Source organism: Neoarius graeffei, chromosome 4 (genome assembly GCF_027579695.1).
Source record: "Neoarius graeffei isolate fNeoGra1 chromosome 4, fNeoGra1.pri, whole genome shotgun sequence".
Classification (NCBI taxonomy): domain Eukaryota; kingdom Metazoa; phylum Chordata; class Actinopteri; order Siluriformes; family Ariidae; genus Neoarius; species Neoarius graeffei.
This window is the reverse complement of record NC_083572.1, coordinates 15,019,531-15,040,480: the sequence shown is the minus strand read 5'-3', so window position 1 is coordinate 15,040,480 and position 20,950 is coordinate 15,019,531. Positions and strand designations below refer to the sequence as shown.

At 40.9% G+C, this 20,950-nt stretch overlaps 1 protein-coding gene across 1 annotated transcript in view; it reads left to right on the top strand.

Annotated features, from left to right (window-relative positions):
• The window catches only part of cacng4a (calcium channel, voltage-dependent, gamma subunit 4a), a 39,653-nt gene extending 21,068 nt beyond the window's left edge, over window positions 1-18,585 (top strand). Inside the window, exons 2-4 of the mRNA XM_060918138.1 lie at window positions 14,805-14,888; window positions 17,644-17,784; window positions 18,062-18,585. Coding sequence (XP_060774121.1) covers window positions 14,805-14,888; window positions 17,644-17,784; window positions 18,062-18,585 — 749 coding nt within the window. The remainder of the gene's footprint in view (window positions 1-14,804; window positions 14,889-17,643; window positions 17,785-18,061) is intronic.
• Window positions 18,586-20,950: the final 2,365 nt, after the last annotated feature.

Below are 20,950 nucleotides of genomic sequence, written 5' to 3'. Positions count from 1 at the left end.
AATAGCAAATAATCTGACATGGGTGCCAAAAATGTAACTAGATTGCAGTTGTCCTGCAAGAAAAATCTATTTTATTTGCTTTATATATCCTACAAAAATGTTATAACAAACCTACTGATAGCTAGCATTGTTTAAAGGTATTCAAAATCAGGAACTAACATTTTCAGCACTTTTCATGAAATAAAATATTATTTGCTGTTGAAAAAAAGTAAGAAAAGCTGTATAAACTATGGGCATGCTAGTAATATATTGTCTATGAAGCCCAACTGTGATAATACTGGCTGAAGCCTTTTGACCTTCCAGAAAGCTGCAATATTCAAATGAGCCCACAACAAATCTCTAAATGTTTTGTTGTGTGTTGTGATCGTCTTGACTAATCTGTGACGTTCCAAATGAGAGTTCAGTGTGCTTGGATGAATCATGGCATGCACACAATCTGGGCAGTCATTTGGTTCAAAATATCACTGGCCTGCACAAAATATCATATTTCGTTATTCTCAAGATCTTTTACAACAGTTTGTATTTCCCAAAACAACAAATATGTTTAAAAGTGTTTTTGTTCATTCAAGTCTCTTTCATAATATTTCACCTTGATGGAAGGAGTCTCCAGTTTAAAGCCATTTCTTTGTAAAATGACAATCTGTATTCTTTTTGTCGTAGTAACTACAACAGAGAGAAAAAAAAAAGAATGCTGGTGTAGCATAAAGGATAACATTCAGGAATATTAAACATATCTGTAAATGGATAAAAAGTATGATGGGTCTTTCAATGATCAATAAATATAATGTAAATCATATAGGAGGAATAGAACAATTTAGGACATGCTGTTCTTTAAAAAGATTCATTTCTGGGTGGTAACAGTATCCCAACTACCTCTTGATCATTTTATGATACAGTGTCTTGCAAAAGTATTCATCCCCCTTTGTGGTTGCCCTGTTTTGTCGTATTGCAAGCTGGAATTAAAATGGATTTTTTGGGGGGTTAGCACCATTTGATTTACACAACATGCCTACCACTTTAAAGGTGAAAATTGTTGTTTTATTGTGACACAAGCAATAATTAAGATGGAGGGAAAAAAACCCCCAGAAATCTGGAGTGTGCATAAGTATTCACCCCTTCAAAGCCAATACTTTATAAAGTCACCTTTTGCTGCAATTCTAGCTGCAAGTCTCTTGGGGTATGTCTCTATTAGCTTAGCACATCTAGCCACTGGGATTTTTGCTCATTCCTCAAGGCAAAACTGCTCCAACTCCTTCAAGTTAGATGGGTTGCATTGGGGTACAGCAATCTTCAAGTTATGCCACAGATTCTCAATTGAATTGAGGTCTGGGCTTTGACTATGCCATTCCAAGACCTTTAAACGTTTCCCTTTAAACCACTCCAGTGTTGCTTTAGCAGTATGTTTAGGGTCATTGTCCTGCTGGAACGTGAACCTTCATCCCAGTCTCAAATCTCTGGCTGACTCAAACAGGTTTTCCTCCAGAATTGCCCTGTATTTAGTGCCATCCATTGTCTCTTCAGTTCTGACCAGCTTTCCTGTCTCTGCAGATGAAAAACATCCTCACAGCTTGATACTGCCACCACCATGCTTCACTATAGGAATGGTGTTCTCAGGGTGCTAGGTTTGTGCCACACATGGTATTTCCCATGATGGCCAAAAAGGTCTATTTTATTCTCATTTGACCACAGAATCTTCTTCCATGTGTTTGGGGAGTCTGCCACATGCTGTTGGGCAAACTCCAAACGTGTTTTCTTAAGCAATGACTTTTTTCTGGCCACTCTTCCATAAAGCCCCACTCCGTGGAGTGTATGGCTTAAAGTGGTCCTATGGACAGATACTCCCATCTCCGCTATGGATATTTACAGCTCCTTCAGTGTTCTCTTTGGTGTCTTTGTTCCATCTCTGATTAATGCCGTCCTTGCCCGGTCTGTGAGTTTTGGTGGGCAGCCTTCTCTTGTCAGGTTTGCAGTGATGCCATATTCCTTCCATTTTGCTGTAATGGATTTAATGGTGCTCCCTGGGATATTCAAAGTTTGGGATACTTTTTATAACCCAACCCTGATCTATACTTCTCCACAACTTTGTCTCTGATCTGTTTGGAGTGCTCCTTGGTTTTCATGTTGCGTGCTTAGTAGTGTTGCAGAGTCAGGGTCCTTCCAAAACAGGTTGATTTATCATGTGACAGATCATGTGATACTTTGATTGCACGCAGATGGCTCTTAATCAACTAATTATGTGACTTATGAAGTGAATTGGTTGGACCAGCTCTTATTTAGGGGTTTCATACGAAAGGGGGTGAATACCTATGCACACTCCAGATTTCTGTTTTTTTCATCTTCATTATTGTTTGTACCACAATAAAACAAAAATTTGCACCTTTTTAGTGGTTGGCATGTTGTGTAAATCAAATGTTGCTAACCCCCCAAAAATCCATTTTAATTCCATCTTGTAATGTGACAAAACAGGACAAACACCAAGGGGGATGAATACTTTTGCAAGACACTGTAACTGTATGCCACATTGTCAGGCATTTCTTATATATATCTTACATATAAATACTGGATTGCATTCTCTCTGAAAGGTCACGTGACCAGATATGTAAACTGGCAATAACCTTGTGCAGGCACTGAACCATATTCTGAGCCAATATGGAATTGTGTATCCAGTTCTTTTATGTGGAGAAAACAGTCATGTGCTGTTTGGACAGACGGAAAGACAGGAGGTTTTTTTTTTTCCTTGAAAAAGCAAAATGAAATGTCACTTACTGAAAAATGAATGAATAAATTAACTTCAAACATCAAATCGACATATCAGATTGTCGTTTTGCCCCTTTTGCTTTTCCATACACACAAACACTTTGGGTATATTATTCACAACTCAATCTAATCGCTTTTACATCATCTTCGGGATTATTTAACGACCATAGATAATGGAGTTTCTTCACAGAGCCATTCACATTTTCTTTTGAGGAATTTTCAGCAGTTTAAAATTGAAGAGAAACACGGGTAATATGAGATTAAATGTCACATGCGTAAAGCCGGATTTGCCCTTTAATAATATGGTGCACAATAAGAATTCTTTGACAGCACTTTATCATTGCTATCTATTTTTAAAGTGTGGGAAAAGAGAGTCTGTGTGTTTCCTTTAATAACTGCAGAGGCTCAGATCCAGCGTCAGTCCAGGATATTATCAGGGAGACAGATGAAAGCCATCCCATCTTTACCTGAGTTATCAGTGTGAAAGCCAGATTTAATAAAGCCTGATGATATGAGAGAGAATCAACCAGAAATAACAGCTTTCAAGTATTAGCTGCTTATTGCTTGACATAAACATTACATATACAACCCAGTTAAAAAAAAAATCGGGACACTGTGTAAATTGTAAATAAAAACAGAATGCGATGATTTGCAAATCATGGAAACCCGATATTTCATTGAAAATAGAACAAAGACAACATATCAAATGTTGAAACTGAGAAATGTTTTGTTTTTTTGAAAACTATATGTTCATTTTGAATTTACTGCCAGCAACAAGTTTCAAAAAAGTTAGGACGGGGACAACAAAAGACTGGAAAAGTTATGTAATATTTAAAAAAAAAAATCTAATTAGGTTAATTGGCAACAGGTCAGTAACATGATTGGGTATAAAAAGAGTATCCCAGAGAGGCGGAGTCTCTCAGAAGTAAAGATGGCGAGGGGTTCACTGCTCTGTGAAAGACTGCGTGGGCAAACAGTGCAACAATTTAAGAATAACGTTCCTCAATGTAAAATTGCAAAGAGTTTGGGGATCACATCATCTGTGGTACATAATATCATTAAAAGATTCAGAGAATCTGGAGAAATCTCTGTATGCAAGAGACAAGGCTGAAAACTGACATTGGATGCCTATGATCTTCAGGCCCTCAGGAGACAGTGCATTAAAAGCAGACATGTGTCTGTAGTGGAAATCACTGTATGGACTCAGGAACACTTCAGAAAACCATCGTCTGTGAAAACATTTCATTACTGCATCCACAAATGCAAGTTAAAACCAGATATAAACAATATCCAGAAACACCGCCACCTTCTCTGGGCCCGAGCTCTTTTACGATGGACTGAGGTGAAGTGGAATATTGTCCCGAGGTCTGATGAATCAAAAGTAGAAATTCTTTTTAGAGATCATGGACACCATGTCCTCCAGGCTAAAGAGGAGAGGGACCGTCCGGCTTGTTATCAGTGCACAGTTCAAGAGCCAGCATCTGTGATGGTATGAGGGTGCATTAGTGCACATGACATGGGCAGCTTGTACATCTGAGAAGGCATCATTAATGCTGAATGATATATACACATTTCAGAGCAACATGCTGCCATCCAGACAAAATCTTTTTCAAGGAAAGCCTTCCTTCTTTCAGCAAGGCAATGCCAAACCACTTTCTGCACATATTAAAACTGCATGGCTCCACAGTAAAAGAGTCCAGGTGCTAAACTGGCCTGCCTATGATCCAGACCTGTCTTCCATTGAAAACATTTAGCGTATTATGAAGCGCAAAATATGACAGAGGAGACCTCAAATTGTTGAGCAACTGAAATCCTGTATCAGGCAACAATGGGACAACATTTCACTTTCAAAACTAGAGCAACTCATCTCCTCAGTTCTCAAACGTTTACAGAGTGTAGTTAAAAGTAGAGGAGATGCAACACAGTGGTAAACATGCCCCTGGACCAACTTTTTTGAAACATGCTGCTGACATCAAATTCAAAATGGTTAGGGTTTGCATATATTTTTCAAACATCAATAAATTTCCTCAGTTTCAAGATTTGATATACTGTCTTTGTACTATTTTCAATAAAATAGGGTTTCCATGATTTGCAAATCTTCACATTCTGTTTTTATTTATATTTTACATAGCATCCCTACTTTTGTGGAAATGGGGTTTTGTGTGTGTGTGTGTGTGTGTGTGTATAAAATCTTTCTTTGATATTAATCTCTACAGACACACTCAGATTCTAAGACACGCTAATACTCATACAAAATATACACCCAAACTCCAGCATACACACACTGACAAACACACACATATTAGACTCAGACTCTAATAACCAATAATCCGACTCCTTGGGTGTCAGATCTTCAGCAAAGCTTGACTTGATCATTACACACATCTCAGTTTCACATTACTGCAAGGCCTGTTAAATAGCTGAAGAATTAGAGCGCACATTTTTGGTTTTCTGTGATTCATCTGACCTGCGTTACTGCTCTACACACAAACCACACACTAAACCTAATTAGCAGTGCTATGTAATCTACACAATAGCTTCATCCAAAACAAAGGAAAAGAAGATGATCTCATCTCATCTCATTATCTCTAGCCGCTTTATCCTGTTCTACAGGGTCGCAGGCAAGCTGGAGCCTATCCCAGCTGACTACGGGCGAAAGGCGGGGTACACCCTGGACAAGTCGCCAGGTCATCACAGGGCTGACACATAGACACAGACAACCATTCACACTCACATTCACACCTACGGTCAATTTAGAGTCACCAGTTAACCTAACCTGCATGTCTTTGGACTGTGGGGGAAACCGGAGCACCCGGAGGAAACCCACGCGGACACGGGGAGAACATGCAAACTCCACACAGAAAGGCCCACGGGCCTCGAACCCGGACCTTCTTGCTGTGAAGCGACAGCGCTAACCACTACACCACCGTGCCGCCAAGAAGATGATTACTAAGAAAAATCTATTTTTAATCCATATCTTTTTAGTTAATTCATAGTACTGTGGAGAGATTGTTATAGAAAGTCGTAAGACATATACTTAAGGAAAAAAAAACACACCAGGGCATGCTGTTGTTGGGAAATAATCAACACCAGCATGGTGCGATGCCCTTCATCAACAATAACAATGTTTTTTTTATTAATTAAAGAACAACACCTTGCATGGTTTCACTTGCATTATAGTGGCTATAGACAGTGGTTCCCTCACCAGCATTTCTTTTTTTTCTCTCGCTATGGAATTTAGTAAGACAAAAAAACAACACAGCTCATCATGTTATCGCAATACTACAAAACCCTTTCTCATGGAGGCTTTCCTGTGTCAGAAAACATTGACTCTTCTCCTGATCTTTACATAGATCTGACAATGGAGGCTCCTTCCTCAATGCTAATCAAACTTCTCACGATGGAAAACTTCACCATATCAAAAATGGCACGATTTGTAATCAGTATACGTATGTTCTACATCCACCATACATGTCTCTGTATTTATATAAAAAAAAAACAATAACAAAGCATCTTAATTCAAAAGCTAATAGGAAAATATTCATCAATTTCCTTTTTTAATGACAAAAGGAAAACTAGAATTAAATAAAAGATATAAATAATGAGACAAAACCTGGAACATTTCCATCCAGATGGAAGTGGTCTCTTTCAGGATGACTCCTCCTCCATTCACAGGGCACAAGGGATTGCTCATCGATTTCCTATGGCCTTCACAGTCACCAGAACTCACCCTAGTTGAACACCGATAGGAGATTTTGGAGTGATCTGTTATACTCTATCATAAAAATGCCAAGTAAAGGCATATCTTTAGGAATAATGGTGTTTTTCACTCCAGTACAGGTCCAGAGACTGTAATATCAATTCTAAGGCACACTGAAGATGCTCTGGAGGCTTGTGGTGGCTCACCATCTTACTAAAACATTAAATTCGAAAACACCAAGTTGTTTTTTTTCCCCTTTAATATGTCACCTGTGTACTGGCATTCCTTTAAAGGTAGACTTCCTTTCAGATTTTTCAAGTGTAGGTCATAAAAAGAATTTTCCCTGACACCCAATTATTTTTGTTTAGTGGACTGAAAGCTACTGAATTCGAATCACAGATTTCCAAATTTATTAGGTTTTTTTAATAGAACAATTAATGAATTTAGGGCCACGTGGCATACATGTCAACCCCTTTGGGTGTCCACCTGTAGTATCAGAGGAAGAAATCCATAAAATCAACATAAAATCCTTATAGCCTTCGAATCGCACCAAACTTAATAAATAAATAAGTGAATATAACTTGCCTGAGAACTTCGTCCAGCATGTCGAAAATTGTCTCGCCCATGCCGATATTGCACACGGGCATATCTATGATTCTTGACTTCGCCCCTCTGTTTATGTCGAAGATTTGCACCAAAACGGCCAGTCGCTTGTCCGTCTTTTTGTTATTGGATTCGTCGATCATCAAGGAAAATGGCGACGTCCGGCAGTGCTGGATGATCGGTAGTGTAGCTTCGGGGGCCAAGCTCTTTTTGATTATTTGCGTTGTTTTGGTGTGCCTACAGCTGATAGATTTCGCAATCGTACTGTCCATGCAAATTCGCGGCAACAGTTCTGTCAGGTGGTCCGCAACGGCTAGCGGCAAATTGTGCTGAGCAGTAAAATTACAGATCGTAACTTCTGCTCTTATTACACTTGTTGATTGATCATCGGTCTTAGGCTTTGCAAACATCGTCATTTGCGGCTGATTCTGTTTCTGGTGCAAATTTCGCTGATGTAGTTTGGACCTCATGTGTTCCCTCACGTCGTAAACTCTAGACGCCGCAACTTTTATATCTCCCACACAAACTGTGCAGTGCGCATACTCCTCATTTTTCGCCTGAACAATGACACCATTAAATGTCTCCTTCCATTCAGGAAGATACCGCCCGCCGTATCTCATTTTCTTTCTCGGTGTTCCCATTCTTTCACTCAGCAGACGCTATTCAAAATCTTTCAGGTGTAAACAATGTCGCTCTGCACAATGAGAAAATCGTTCGAACAATGACCGTTTGGCGCGTTTAAATGCAGATCGTGCGCATGACCGGAACGAGCGAAGTCTCGCAGTCGCGATACTGCACGAGGCTTGAGGAATAAACATATGGTTTCACATAGTCTGGGTTATCTGCCCCTGCATACACGCTGTATGTTTTTGCCAGAGGTGGAAAGTAACGAATTACATTACTCACGTTACTGTACTTGAGTAGCTTTTTTGTGTACTTATACTTTTTCAAGTAATTTTTAAAGAGTGTACTTTTACTTAAGTATGTTTTCTTTTAAGTAGTGTACTTCGGTACATTTTACATCACAACCGTTACTGAGTAAAAAAAATAAATAAATAAAAAATAAAAAAAGGCTAAAACGGAGAAGGGGAAATGTGTTCTGGAAATAAATCATGGGAAGGACAGTTGTCGCGCACGCGAGTCTCACACAGACGATGGCGGACATGCACCGGCGCTTTAAGGGGGGGGCTTCGGGGGGCTCAAGCCCCTGGGCCACAGCCAATCAGGGGCCTTGTAATATTAATAAAATAATAAACTGTCGGAATCGTGGGCCTACATTAATGTACGGATAGAAATAAGGTTAGAAATAAATGAGCGCACAGTAGCCTGCTGTAAGAGACATGGTGGATGTGGTTCGTGAAACGAACACCCACAACTGTACCAGAATAAAATGTAACAAAATGTAACGTCACGCACGAAAGCGCGCCAAAGACTGCAGACTGCAGAGACACAAATTTAGAGGCTTTGAAAGATGAAGCGTTCACATGTTAGCGGGGCGCATAAAAGGAAAAAAGAGAGATGCAGGTAATGATAGAATCGTTGCCTGAAGTCACAGACTTTTTAAGGTAAGGATCACCAATCTGTTCAGAATATCAGCTACTTATCAGTTATCAGCCTACCAGCAGCTAGGCTATGTGCAGCTAGGCTAGATATGCTATGATCTGTCCAACAGTAAAATAAATCAGTTGTGATTTGAATACGTGTCGTGTGATTTGAGTTATAATCCTGTTAGTATAATAGCATATTTTGATGGGGATAATAAAATGTCTAAAACGGCATCTACTGAAGAAATTGATGAAAAGATTGTAGCCTATAATTGTCACAGTTCGGGCAGAAGACAGAGTAAGCATACTGAGGGGAATAGCAATACAAAGCTAGCGCAGATCCACATTTCTCGCTAGCTGTGTTGGGTGTGTTGTTAACCCGTGTGGATTTAAGTGAAATACTTGAGAAGTTCTGTGGTCAAGACAGCGTTTTAAGGTAAGGACACTTGATTATTAATGTTTGCCCGCCGTGGCTTGTTGTTGACGAAAGGCCCACATGATTTTGCCTTATGCAGCTACTGCTCGCGTCATGCTTTGAACTAGGTTAAGCTCATTTGCGCTAAAGGATGGGTTTATTGAAGGACTTTGATGTAGCTAGTTTCTTTTTTAAAAATCGTATGCTCAAAACAATATGCCCGTGTTCATCATGTTTAACTTTTTTCTTGATGGAGTGCGTGAAATATTGTTGCAAGTGGTATTTCGATGCAGTCATGTCAAAAAGGCAGTTGAATGCACGGTCTTATTCAAGGAGAAGGAAGACTTGCATGATGCTTGAGCATAGATCGGTAAAATAGACCCTAGTAGGACTTGGTTTCGTGTATTTCGGTCTGTAGAGTTATGAGTTTGGCCGCTGTCCATGGTGTTTACGTTTCATGTGGCCGCCGAGCCAAGTACCTTGACTTGCAGTGAATGTTTGTTTTCATGCCGCCGAGCTATTTTTATGTGTTTTATTTTTTAAAAGGACTTGTCTGTAGGTGTGTGTGTTTTATGTTTACAACACATAGGTCTACATTATAGCGCACGCGCGCTTGTGTGGTTATCTCTGGCCATGCCCCTGCGTGAAAGTTACGCAGTATCACTGTCCTGTCCGTGGTAATAATCAGAACCGGCTCTGTAATGATAATGCGCGCGTTCTTCTCTCCCTCTGTGGTCGGATGTGTTGAGCGATGTGAGCGTGGGCCTTGCGCAGCTACGCTGAGCCAAACGTAACCTATCGTAGGCTTCTAGGCTAATTATGCGCTTACACTGTAAATGCTTGACATGTATTGCAAATAAAATAAGAGTGTTTTCCTGGCCAACGGTAAGGGTAGGGTTGACAGGTAGCCTATGAGGGGCCTAGCCCCTGGGCCACGGGTGTTGATAAAGCGCCCCTGCGGACATGGAGGAGACCGAGGAACCTGTGGTGGACGACCCTGCAGAAAACGCAATTTCTCCCAGTAATGAAGTGCACCCCTGGCCCTACATACGTGATCAGCTTCGTAGAGAAAAGGGGTGACAGTTTCATTATGCAATGCAGATTATGTGTGCCCAAGAAGACAACCATTGCGGCATACAAAAATTCGACGTCTAATCTGCGCAAGCATGTTGAGGTAAGTATTGTCATTGGCATCATAATCACGGGCGCAGATAGAGGGTGGGACGGGTGGGATTCGTCCCACCCAGATTTAAATTCACCTCGTTCGGTCCCCCCCACTTATAGGGAGGAAAAAACGTCTATGCTGTCTTTCTTTGCATAAGGCAAACCTCACGGAAAAATCAAAAGACTAATTACCATTTGGTTTATTGAGGTGCACAGCAGTGTATACATAGTTGCAACAACTCACATAAAACAAAACAAAGACTGATATTTGGTTGGTTGAGCTGCGCAGACTGCACAGGTTGCGAGCTCGAGCTTGGTTGCTATGGTTACCCACAACAAGTTTGACAGGCATATCGGGGTTGGGGTTGGTTTGCTGGCAGCTTTGTCCCCCCCAGTTTTTTGTCCCCCCCAGTTCAAAAAACGTATCTGCGCCCCTGATCATAATGTTTCCTTTCCATAGTAAAACCGACAATAGGCTGGTTATATTCCAAAAATAGTGGATGGCATTGCTAATGTTGAAGTAGCAACCTGTTGGTACTGTAACATAACGGTAACTAGTCTGTTATTCGGTTGGCTAATCATGCAAGCAAGTTAGCTCGCCAACCTGACGTGATCAGTCCTCCTACCATTCTACATCCAACAGGCCAGAAAGGAATACTAAGCAAAACAAATAATGTTTGAATTGAATTGTTCAATAACACACAGTGCACACAGGCAAGCTACGAGATTTCGGTGCAACATTTCACTTTATATTTCGTGTACAATGCTTTGTGTGTGATCAGGGCGATGTAAACGACATGACTGTGTGTATTGACCTTTTTTGTTTGTCTCAGTTTTAATGCAGCATTATCCTAAGCATTCAATTTGATACACTTCCTTTAAATAAAACATCTGGGTTGAGATGTACATACAGTGGTGCTTGAAAGTTTGTGAACCCTTTAGAATTTTCTATATTTCTGCATAAATATGACCTAAAACATAATCAGATTTTCACACAAGTCCTAAAAGTAGATAAAGAGAACCCAGTTAAACAAATGAGACAAAAATATTATACTTGGCCATTTATTTATTGAGGAAAATGATCCAATATTACATATCTGTAAGTGGCAAAAATATGTGAACCTTTGCTTTCAGTAGCTGGTGTGACCCCCTTGTGCAGCAATAACTGCAACTAAACATTTCCGGTAACTGTTGATCAGTCGTGCACACCGGCTTTGAGGAATTTTAGCCCATTCCTCCATACAGAACAGCTTCAATTCTTGGATGTTGGTGGGTTTCCTCACATGAACTGCTCACTTCAGGTCCTTCCACAACATTTTGATTGGATTAAGGTCAGGACTTTGACTTGGCCATTCCAAAACATTAACTTTATTCTTCTTTAACCATTCTTTGGTAGAACAACTTGTGTGCTTAGGGTCGTTGTCTTGCTGCATGACCCACCTTCTCTTGAGATTCAGTTCATGGACAGATGTCCTGACATTTTCCTTTAGAATTCACTGGTATAATTCAGAATTAATTGTTCCATCAATGATGGCAAGCTGTCCTGGCCCAGATGCATCAAAACAGGCCCAAACCATGATAGTATCACCACCATGTTTCACAGATGGGATAAGGTTCTTATGCTGGAATGCAGTGTTTTCCTTTCTCCAAACATAACGCTTCTCATTTAAACCAAAAAGTTCTATTTTGATCTCATCCGTCCACAGAACATTTTTCCAATAGCCTTCTGGCTTGTCCATGTGATCTTTAGCAAACTGCAGACGAGCAGCAATGTTCTTTTTGGAGAGCAGTGGCTTTCTCCTTGCAGCCCTACCATGCACACCATTGTTGTCCTGTGTTCTCCTGATGGTGGACTCATGAACAGTAACATTAGCTGATGTGAGAGAGGCCTTCAGTTGCTTAGAAGTTACTCTGCGGTCCTTTGTGACTTCGCCGACTATTACACGCCTTGATCTTGGAGTGATCTGTTGGTTGACCACTCCTGGGGAGGGTAACAACGGTCTTGAATTTCCTCTACTTGTACACAATCTGTCTGACTGTGGATTGGTGGAGTCCAAACTCTTTAGAGACGGTTTTGTAACCTTTTCCAGCCTGATGAGCATCAACAACGCTTTTTCTGAGGTCCTCAGAAATCTCCTTTGTTCATGCCATGATACACTTCCATAAACATGTGTTGTGAAGGTCAGACTTTAATATATCCCTGTTTTTTAATATAAAACAGGGTGCCCACTCACACCTGATTGTCATCCCATTGATTGAAAACACCTGACTCTAATTTCACCTTCAAATTAACTGCTAATCCTAGAGGTTCACATACTTTTGCCACTCACAGATATGTAATATTCTGTAACTTTCCAGCCACAGAATGGCCTGGTTTTTTTTAATTATTTAATTTTTTTTAGAAATTACAGAAATAAACATATATCACAATGACCAAATTTCAGAGGGGACTAAATTTCACCGAGTTTATGAACTCGAAAGGCCGTCTAGCTTTAACCGCATTGAATGCAATGTATAAACAGGAAGCACTACATACATGCAGCGCTGAATTGAAATCTCCATGAATTGAAAAATTACATGGATTTGCATGCATTATACATGTCATAGAGCTAAAAAGACTAAAACAGCATTTAAAACTAATAATAACTAATTTTAGATCACCAGAATATTCCAGCTGTATTCAGAGGGTTTGGACTCAGCTCAGCTTCATGCATGAGGTTTCACTGTCACAGTGTGGTGTTTGATTAAAGCCATTATGTAGGCTATACAGTATGCAATAAAACACACACCTGCATAAACACACACTATGTGTGCAGAATTCATATTATGACACTACTACCAAGGGCCATTTTGGTGAAAATGACTCCCCAGAAAACCAGCAGTGGCTCATCCGTCAAGTGAGCACATATTGTTTCATTTCAGATGTTCCCAATGCAACACAGCTGCCCAAGCTTCATTGATGTTTTACAGGAAAGTGCAGCGTGTTATCTTGATTGAAACTTAAATAATCATTAAAGCAAGTAGTAAGGAAATGGGTTTTCATTCATGATATTCATCAAAATATTATCTCATCTCGTCTCATTATCTCTAGCTGCTTTATCCTGTTCTCCAGGGTCGCAGGTAAGCTGGGGCCTATCCCAGCTGACTACGGGCAAAAGGCGGGGTACACCCTGGACAAGTCGCCAGGTCATCACAGGGCTGACACATAGACACAGACAACCATTCACACTCACATTCACACCTACGGTCAATTTAGAGTCGCCAGTTAACCTAACCTGCATGTCTTTGGACTGTGGGGGAAACCGGAGCACCCGGAGGAAACCCACGCGGACACGGGGAGAACATGCAAGCTCCGCACAGAAAGGCCCTCACTGGCCACGGGGCTCGAACCCGGACCTTCTTGCTGTGAGGCGATGGCGCTAACCACTACACCACTGTGCCGCCCCCAAAATATTATATATATTATATATAAGAACAGGAGGAGAATAGCCAGACTGTTTGGAACTGACAAGAATGCTATGGCAAGTCAAAGGAGACCGTCAGTGACAGTGTAGCTCACTCTGGCCTCGTCTAATCCAGAAGGAACAATCTAAAGTGGGCCACCTTGCACAGTTCTACTCCCAACCAGTCCAGCTCAAATATTTGAGAGTAGAACTGTGCAAGGTGGCCCACTTTAGATAATTCCTTCTGGACTAGATGGGGCCGGAGTGGGTAGAAGTTATATGCACCCTAGGTACCCCTACCTTCATGCCAGGAAGAATCAAAATCAATGAAGAATTGAGGGAGAAGAAGCGATTTGTGTGGAAACTGCTTGCTAGGGCTTAATTACTCCATATCTTCATTATTAATTGCAATTATGCAAATTTGGGTAGAAGCTATATACACTCCAGGCAGACCTACCTTCTTGCCAAAAAGAATAAACATCGGTGATGAACTGAGAAAGAAGAAGCGATTTTCATGAAATGTGGATGACAACGGATGACGGACGGACAACGGACAATACATGATGACATAAGCTTGTTGGCCTGTCGGCCAGATGAACTAATAATCACTCTATACAGCCATGCCGAGCAGAAAAGCATTTCATAATGCACGACACATGACCACTGAAGGCTCAAATCTCTGTTCTTGGCCAACAGGAGTGGAATGCAATGTGGTCTTCTGTTGTTGTAGCACAATGGGTCAAGTTTTAGAGTGTTGTGCACTGGGAAATACTTTTCTACTCACCATGGTTGTAAAGAGTGGTTATTTGAGTAACCATAGCCTTCCTGTCAACTCAAACCAGTCTGACCATTCTCCGCTAACCTCGCTCAGGTTGTTAGAGATGGAGGTGTTGTTGCCTGTAGAACTGCTGCTCACTACTATATGTGGAACCCACACACCTACCAACCAACCAACGCCCCCCCCCCCCCCCCCCCCCCCCACAAAAAAAAAAAGTCTCTATGATATGTAATGTCACAACCAGGGATTTAAATTGATTTAATTGAATCCATGAATGTACAGAAAACAGACCCTAATATTGAAGTGGTCGGGGGAAGAAGGGGTGGCTAGAGTGACTATTGGGTCCATCAGTGCTAAATCAAGACCACTGCATCTGATTGCTGCTGTATCTGACTCACAGGAATCAACAAAGGAAGCTGTTACCGGATCAATCACTTCCCTGAGGATAATGACTATGATACAGACAGCTCTGAGTACATCCTGCGTAAGTCTTTCCTTCTTCCTGTCTGGAGTATTTTTCTTTCACAATCACATATCAATGAATGAGTTTCTTTTCAGATCAGGCATGAATAAAAAGCACAAATTCATTGACCAGGCCATTATTACCTCTACCAACTGTGTTGGAGGAGGTCATGTTTTTGCCTCCGTTTGTTTGTCTGTTCCCAATGAAACTTAAAAAGTAGTGAATGTATTTAGATGAAATTGGAGGAAAGGTGAGGGCATAGGCCAAGGAACACTTGATTAGATTTTGATGCAAATCCAGATATGTATGTGGATCCAGGATTTTTTTTTGTCTGTTCCCAACATAACTCAAAAAGTAGTCAATGGATTTTGATGTAATTTTGAGGAAAGGTGGACCAAGGAAGAATTGATTAGATTTTGATGCAGATCCGAATATTTGGCTTGGTGGAGGTATGAACCCTACCGAGTACCCTTCTAGCACGAGCTAGAACGATTGAGTTATCTGTCCAGAAAAATGAGACATCATCTAACCTTGCTCTATCTTGCAGTTGCACTCTATCTTGCAGTTGCAGGATGTTGGGTCTTTTTTTTTTCCCCATCATAAAATCATGGTTTGTGTTAAAAAAGAAACATCATAACAGTGCATTATTTCCACTCTGATCATTTTTGGTAGTACTGGACACACAGTATAGATTCTGTGACATGGTATGAAAACCAATGGGACAGATTATTGTGTAGTGCGAGCACGTCAATGAACCTAAACCTCATCGTTTTATTTTGAGTTGTCAGTGACCTTCTTGCATAGCATTTTAAATGGAGACTAAGTACAGTTAAAAGTGCTGACTGCAAAGTCATAGAAAATTTTCAAATTTATTGTACATGGCATTTTCCTGTGTCTCGCAAGAACAATATCATGCGTACGAGATGTGATTATTTTGATGTCCTGAGGGTCGCTTTTCTCCATTTTGGGACCATTTTCCTCACTCTTGAGGAAAACAGTATGGTCCTACGGAAACAGCCAAACGTGAGGAGCTTTAACTAATTAGGATAATTATGGATCTGCATCAGACTAAGATGGTGACGTGCAGAAAACATCATGACTCTGCATCGACCTCGGAGAGTTTTGAGTCGCAGGGATGTAATTTGTGGTCGACATTTGCAAATAGATCCGTGAAACAAAAGACAAATATATTTTTTCTCTGTTACTGCTTTTGTGTTATCGTTTCTTTCTCTGTAAGATCAAAACATTAGGTGTGTAACTCCATACTCACTACTATGGAGTCGAGCCCATGCATTCAATGGCTAAGATAGCTAAGCACGAGCTAGAATGATTGAGTTATCTGTCCAGAAAAATGAGACATCATCTAACCTTGCTCTATCTTGCAGTTGCACTCACTAGGCAGGGTTTCCTTTTCTTTTCCGCTGGCTTTTAGCTGGAGGGAGAGCCGAGTCTGCCATGTTTGCCCACACTGACTTATTTTGGTTAAAAGTAGGTCAAACGCCCCACGGTGGTCACGTGATATTGTTGCTCACTTGCTTCAGCAATCTCTGGAATCGTAAAATGCGGGACACATTTTATCTCAGCAAAACATTCACACGCAGGATACACGGTGTGTGCAGCAGCGAAACATCTCGAAACTCCAACAGCTATAGAAATAGAACATTTTGCCCAGAATTCAACTTTGCACTCAACACCTTTAAGTAAGTATGGCGCTTGGAAGCTGAATTTTGGATAATTTTGGAGTATGAATTTTGGATAATTGAATTATATACAGATCACATTAAAATATTTTCCCTGTAGTATGTTTAATAAACAGTCTTATTTTAAAATATTCACTAGCTTGTTCAGAAATCTCAATTTTATTTCAGTTATTAGCGACTTAAAACAATATTGATGGAAAATGAACCTTCCCAAAGAGGGGTTGTCCTCCTGATGACAGTTGTGTGTGCACAGATAGGAATATGACGTGGAAGTCTCTGTAAATCTCTTTAAACAGTATTTTAATGTTAATTCTAAAATGAGCCAAAATAAAAGATTCATACCTCTTACAGAATAAAAGATCAGAGATCAAACTGTCTTGAATGGAATGTAGCTGAACTGTATAGAGTTATTCTAAGGTCACACATAGCTGGTTGATCTGTGAGAACCGTGGCTGGGGCCTACCATGGCCATTCTGGCAGATTTTCGAGGTGATCCTTCACATAAATTTGGGCGGAGTAAATATGCAAATGAAGTCATGGTAGCTGCGACGGAAGACGCGGGTAAACCAAATGGCGACAGCGACATATATCAATGATGGCAGTGTGTACGGTTTTCAATATGGCATAGCCACGGCAAGACGAAATAAGCCACGCCTCCTCGGCAAACTTTTCACTTTCTGCAGAATGTTGTTCTGTGAACGTTGTGAGCTCGATGGTTGTGACAGAATGCCATGGTAACCCCCAGTAGCCCACGTAAGCCTCATGTATGCATCAAGGATATTCACGGATGCCTTCACAGTTGTGATGGATAAATTCATCTGGCGCTTGACTCACGGCAGTTTTCAACATGAAAAAACTTTTCGGGGATGGAAGCCACGCCCTCCCGTTTGTCAAGGTAGCTCCCGGCTCTCATGTATTCCCACAGAAGGGCCCGGAACGCATGCCGATTGACCACCAGAAGGCTCAAAATTGTCTACCATGAAGTGATTCTGGCTATGTGAGACCTTAGCTTTAGTGGAGTAAATGAAGTAGCACAGCTCTAGAGAATCTAACATGAGGGTTTATTGTTTGTATAGGGATTGTGCGAGCATCCAGCCTTTTTCCCATCCTGAGCACTATCCTGCTGCTGCTGGGAGGAGTGTGTGTGGCTGTAGGACGAGTTTATAGCGGCAGGAACAACATCCTCCTTAGTGCTGGCATCTTGTTTGTGGCTGCAGGTAAAACTTGGGTCTGTGTTGGGTTCATAGAAGTACAGCCAACAGCACTAATATAATAAAAGTCAGCTTTATACGGTAAAGTAATTCTTTGGTTGTGAGTTAAAATAAGTGGAACATCGTGTTATCTGACATTGAGAACATGCTATCCCAATCTGTTACAGAAGATTTTATGTTGTAATCTTGCTATATCTTGCTATAAGAATGCTATAATCAGAGTTTAAAGCTTTTTAATGACAGTGACTCAGATGAAATAATATGTGGTATGGTCTTTTACCAGGTCTGAGCAATATCATAGGTATCATCGTGTACATCTCGAGCAACACCGGTGATCCCAGTGACAAGAAAGGTGAAGACAAGAAGAACCAGTACAGCTATGGTTGGTCCTTCTACTCTGGCGCGTTGTCATTCATTGTAGCCGAAGCCATCGGCGTGCTCGCTGTCAACATCTACATTGAAAGAAACAAGGAGGTGCATGTCAAGCGGCGCAACTTCCTGAAACCCAGTGCATCCTCCTCCTCACCATACATGCGAATCCCAAGCTACCGGCAGCGCAGGCGACGCTCTCGCTCCAGCTCGCATTCCACTGAGCCATCTCGAGACAACTCACCAGTTGGACGTAAGATGGCGGCATCCGCGCTGCCTCTAGGTGAGATCTCCATGTACACTCTAGGTCGAGAGCACCCACTAAGGTCAGGAGGTGCACTTGGGCCCTACCCAGAACCACCCAACTTTTTGCAAGTTCACAACTGCTTCCCCAAGAGCACAAAAGACGGCATTAACCGCAGGACCACGCCCGTTTAAACACATGTCTAGTTCACGACGGCCGATAGTCATGGTAGCACAGAGTCATGGTCAAGTATTAGCGTCACTATGGCTGCGTTTCGGCAATGTTAACAATGAAGGGTTGATTTGATGGACCAATGTTTCCTTAACACATGTTTTAAAGATAACTAATAGACGTTGTAGCATTTTCTGAGCCATGTTTTGGCTTCCAGTTTCATACTGTATATTCATATGCACAGTCTGCAGTCCAAGTAGCAATATTTCAATGCACTGAATATTGAAATATTGAAATGTTATCCCAGAATTGTTTGAGAATTTTCATGTTTTCTTTGTGTCAATATGTTTGGCACTCAAGGCCAATTCACACTGGACACATCACATCAAGCATCATGTATAGCTCAACGTTACAGATCCTGGCAAAAGATGTCATGATTATGCAACCTGTAGTTGCAGTGTTTATAAGCTATGATGCTCATTTTACATTAACAGTGTAAACACAAATGGTATCTGTTGTTCACTGTCCCTCTGTGTGTCATGTCACGTTTTTAGGTGAACAGCTTTGTAATTACATCTTTGTTTGCTTTTTGGGTGCTTTATAGCCAGTCCATTGTATTAGCACCCTTTTCGTGACAGTTTGCAAAAAAGAAAGTAGCTATGCACCTACTTTAGTGGAGTCTAGGGCAGATTATATTCTGTTATGTGATTCATTGCGATGTGAGGTACAAGCTGAGGGACAATTATACTGAAGACCAAGGAGGTAATGAGCAACTGGTGAGAGTCATTAAAGAATGGGAGAGTTCGCTTGGCTTGGGTAAGAGGGAAGAGGCGTGGTTGAGAGGAGGCATAGTCAAGAGGGGCAAACTAGGTTGTTCCTTTGATTATGAAACATTAAACATTAAAGGTAGACTGCCTTTCAGATTTTTCAAGTGTAGGTCATAAGAATTTTCCCTGACACCTAATTATTTTTGTTTAGTGGACTGAAAGCTACTGAATTCGAATAATAGATTTCCAATTTTATTAGTTTTTTTTATCGAACAATTAATGAATTTAGGGCCACGTGGGCCTAAATTCTTTGCTATTTTTTCCTGCTTCACCATGACCCAATTCAAGATACTACATCATGCATCACGTCGTGGACTGTCCACATTTGCGCAAGACATTGTGGGATACAAATTTGAAACAGGAGAGAAAAATGGAGGACGTGAGCATGCGAATGAAATGTGAAAGACCGACTACAGTCATGGAAAGCGAGAAGAAAAGACGTTACGTTGCAAAGGAAAGGAAACGCAGGACCAAACGAATAAATATCAGTGGTCAGCGAACACCTTGGTGTGATCAGCTGTTTGTTTAGTGACAGAATGCTGGAACTGTCAATGCACGGTCAAAGGTAAACCTGCGCATGCACACACGGACTTCCTCTGTCTGCTTGACTGCGCGAAGCGAGTATTTTCATGCACATTATTTGCTCGGGAATCCCCTCAAATTAAATAACTTCCCAGCCACAGAATGGTCTGATATTTTGTGAGATATTACAGAAATAAACATATTTCTGTGTTTGGTCACAAAATGACCAAATTTCAGAGGAAACTAAATTTCACCGATTTTATGAACTCGAAAGGCTGTCTTGCTTTAAACAGAGGCAGGCCCAAGGAAACTTGGAGGAGGACTGTTAAAAAGGAAATAAGGAAGAAAAGATGGATATGGGGCCACCTGGAAAGATGGGCTCCAGATCAACCACGTTGGAAGGCTTTGTTGGAGGCCTCGTGGTGTATTATGTGTGACAGGGACTCATGATGATGATGATGATGATGATGATGAAATGTTAAACGAAATAGTCTAATGTCTCTTTTAAAACAAAACAAAAAAACCAAGACATGTAAATTCACCAACTCATAACTAATAATGCTGGAATTACCAAAATGGATTCAAGTCAAAGCGTGCTGTTGCACTTTCTCCTGCTTGTCCTGCCTGTCTGCAGCTGAGACGTGTCCAGTGTGGATTGTCTTGGCATGACGATAATGTGATGTGACTCTTACACAGTGCATCTTTTGTGAATTTGGGGTAAGACAGCATAAAAAAGGGAAGCTTGAAAGGTGCTTATTCAGTAAACGTGAACTCTGTGAGTGTCCAGTTCACATCTGGTCCTTGCCCTCTTTTTGGAGATTTTATAGATAGTCAAGAAGCCATTTTGTACAACTACGCTTTGAACCACTGCCATTTTGTTGACTTTTGATGTTTACATTTCAACAACTCTGCTGATGTGAAGGAGTTCTGTCTGATACATTCCGTTAAATTTGAAGACGAAAGAAAAAAACCTTAATCATAAAGTCATAAAGTCAATTATGTGGATGTTCGAGGAGTATTTGCTCAGGGAAGTTAATAG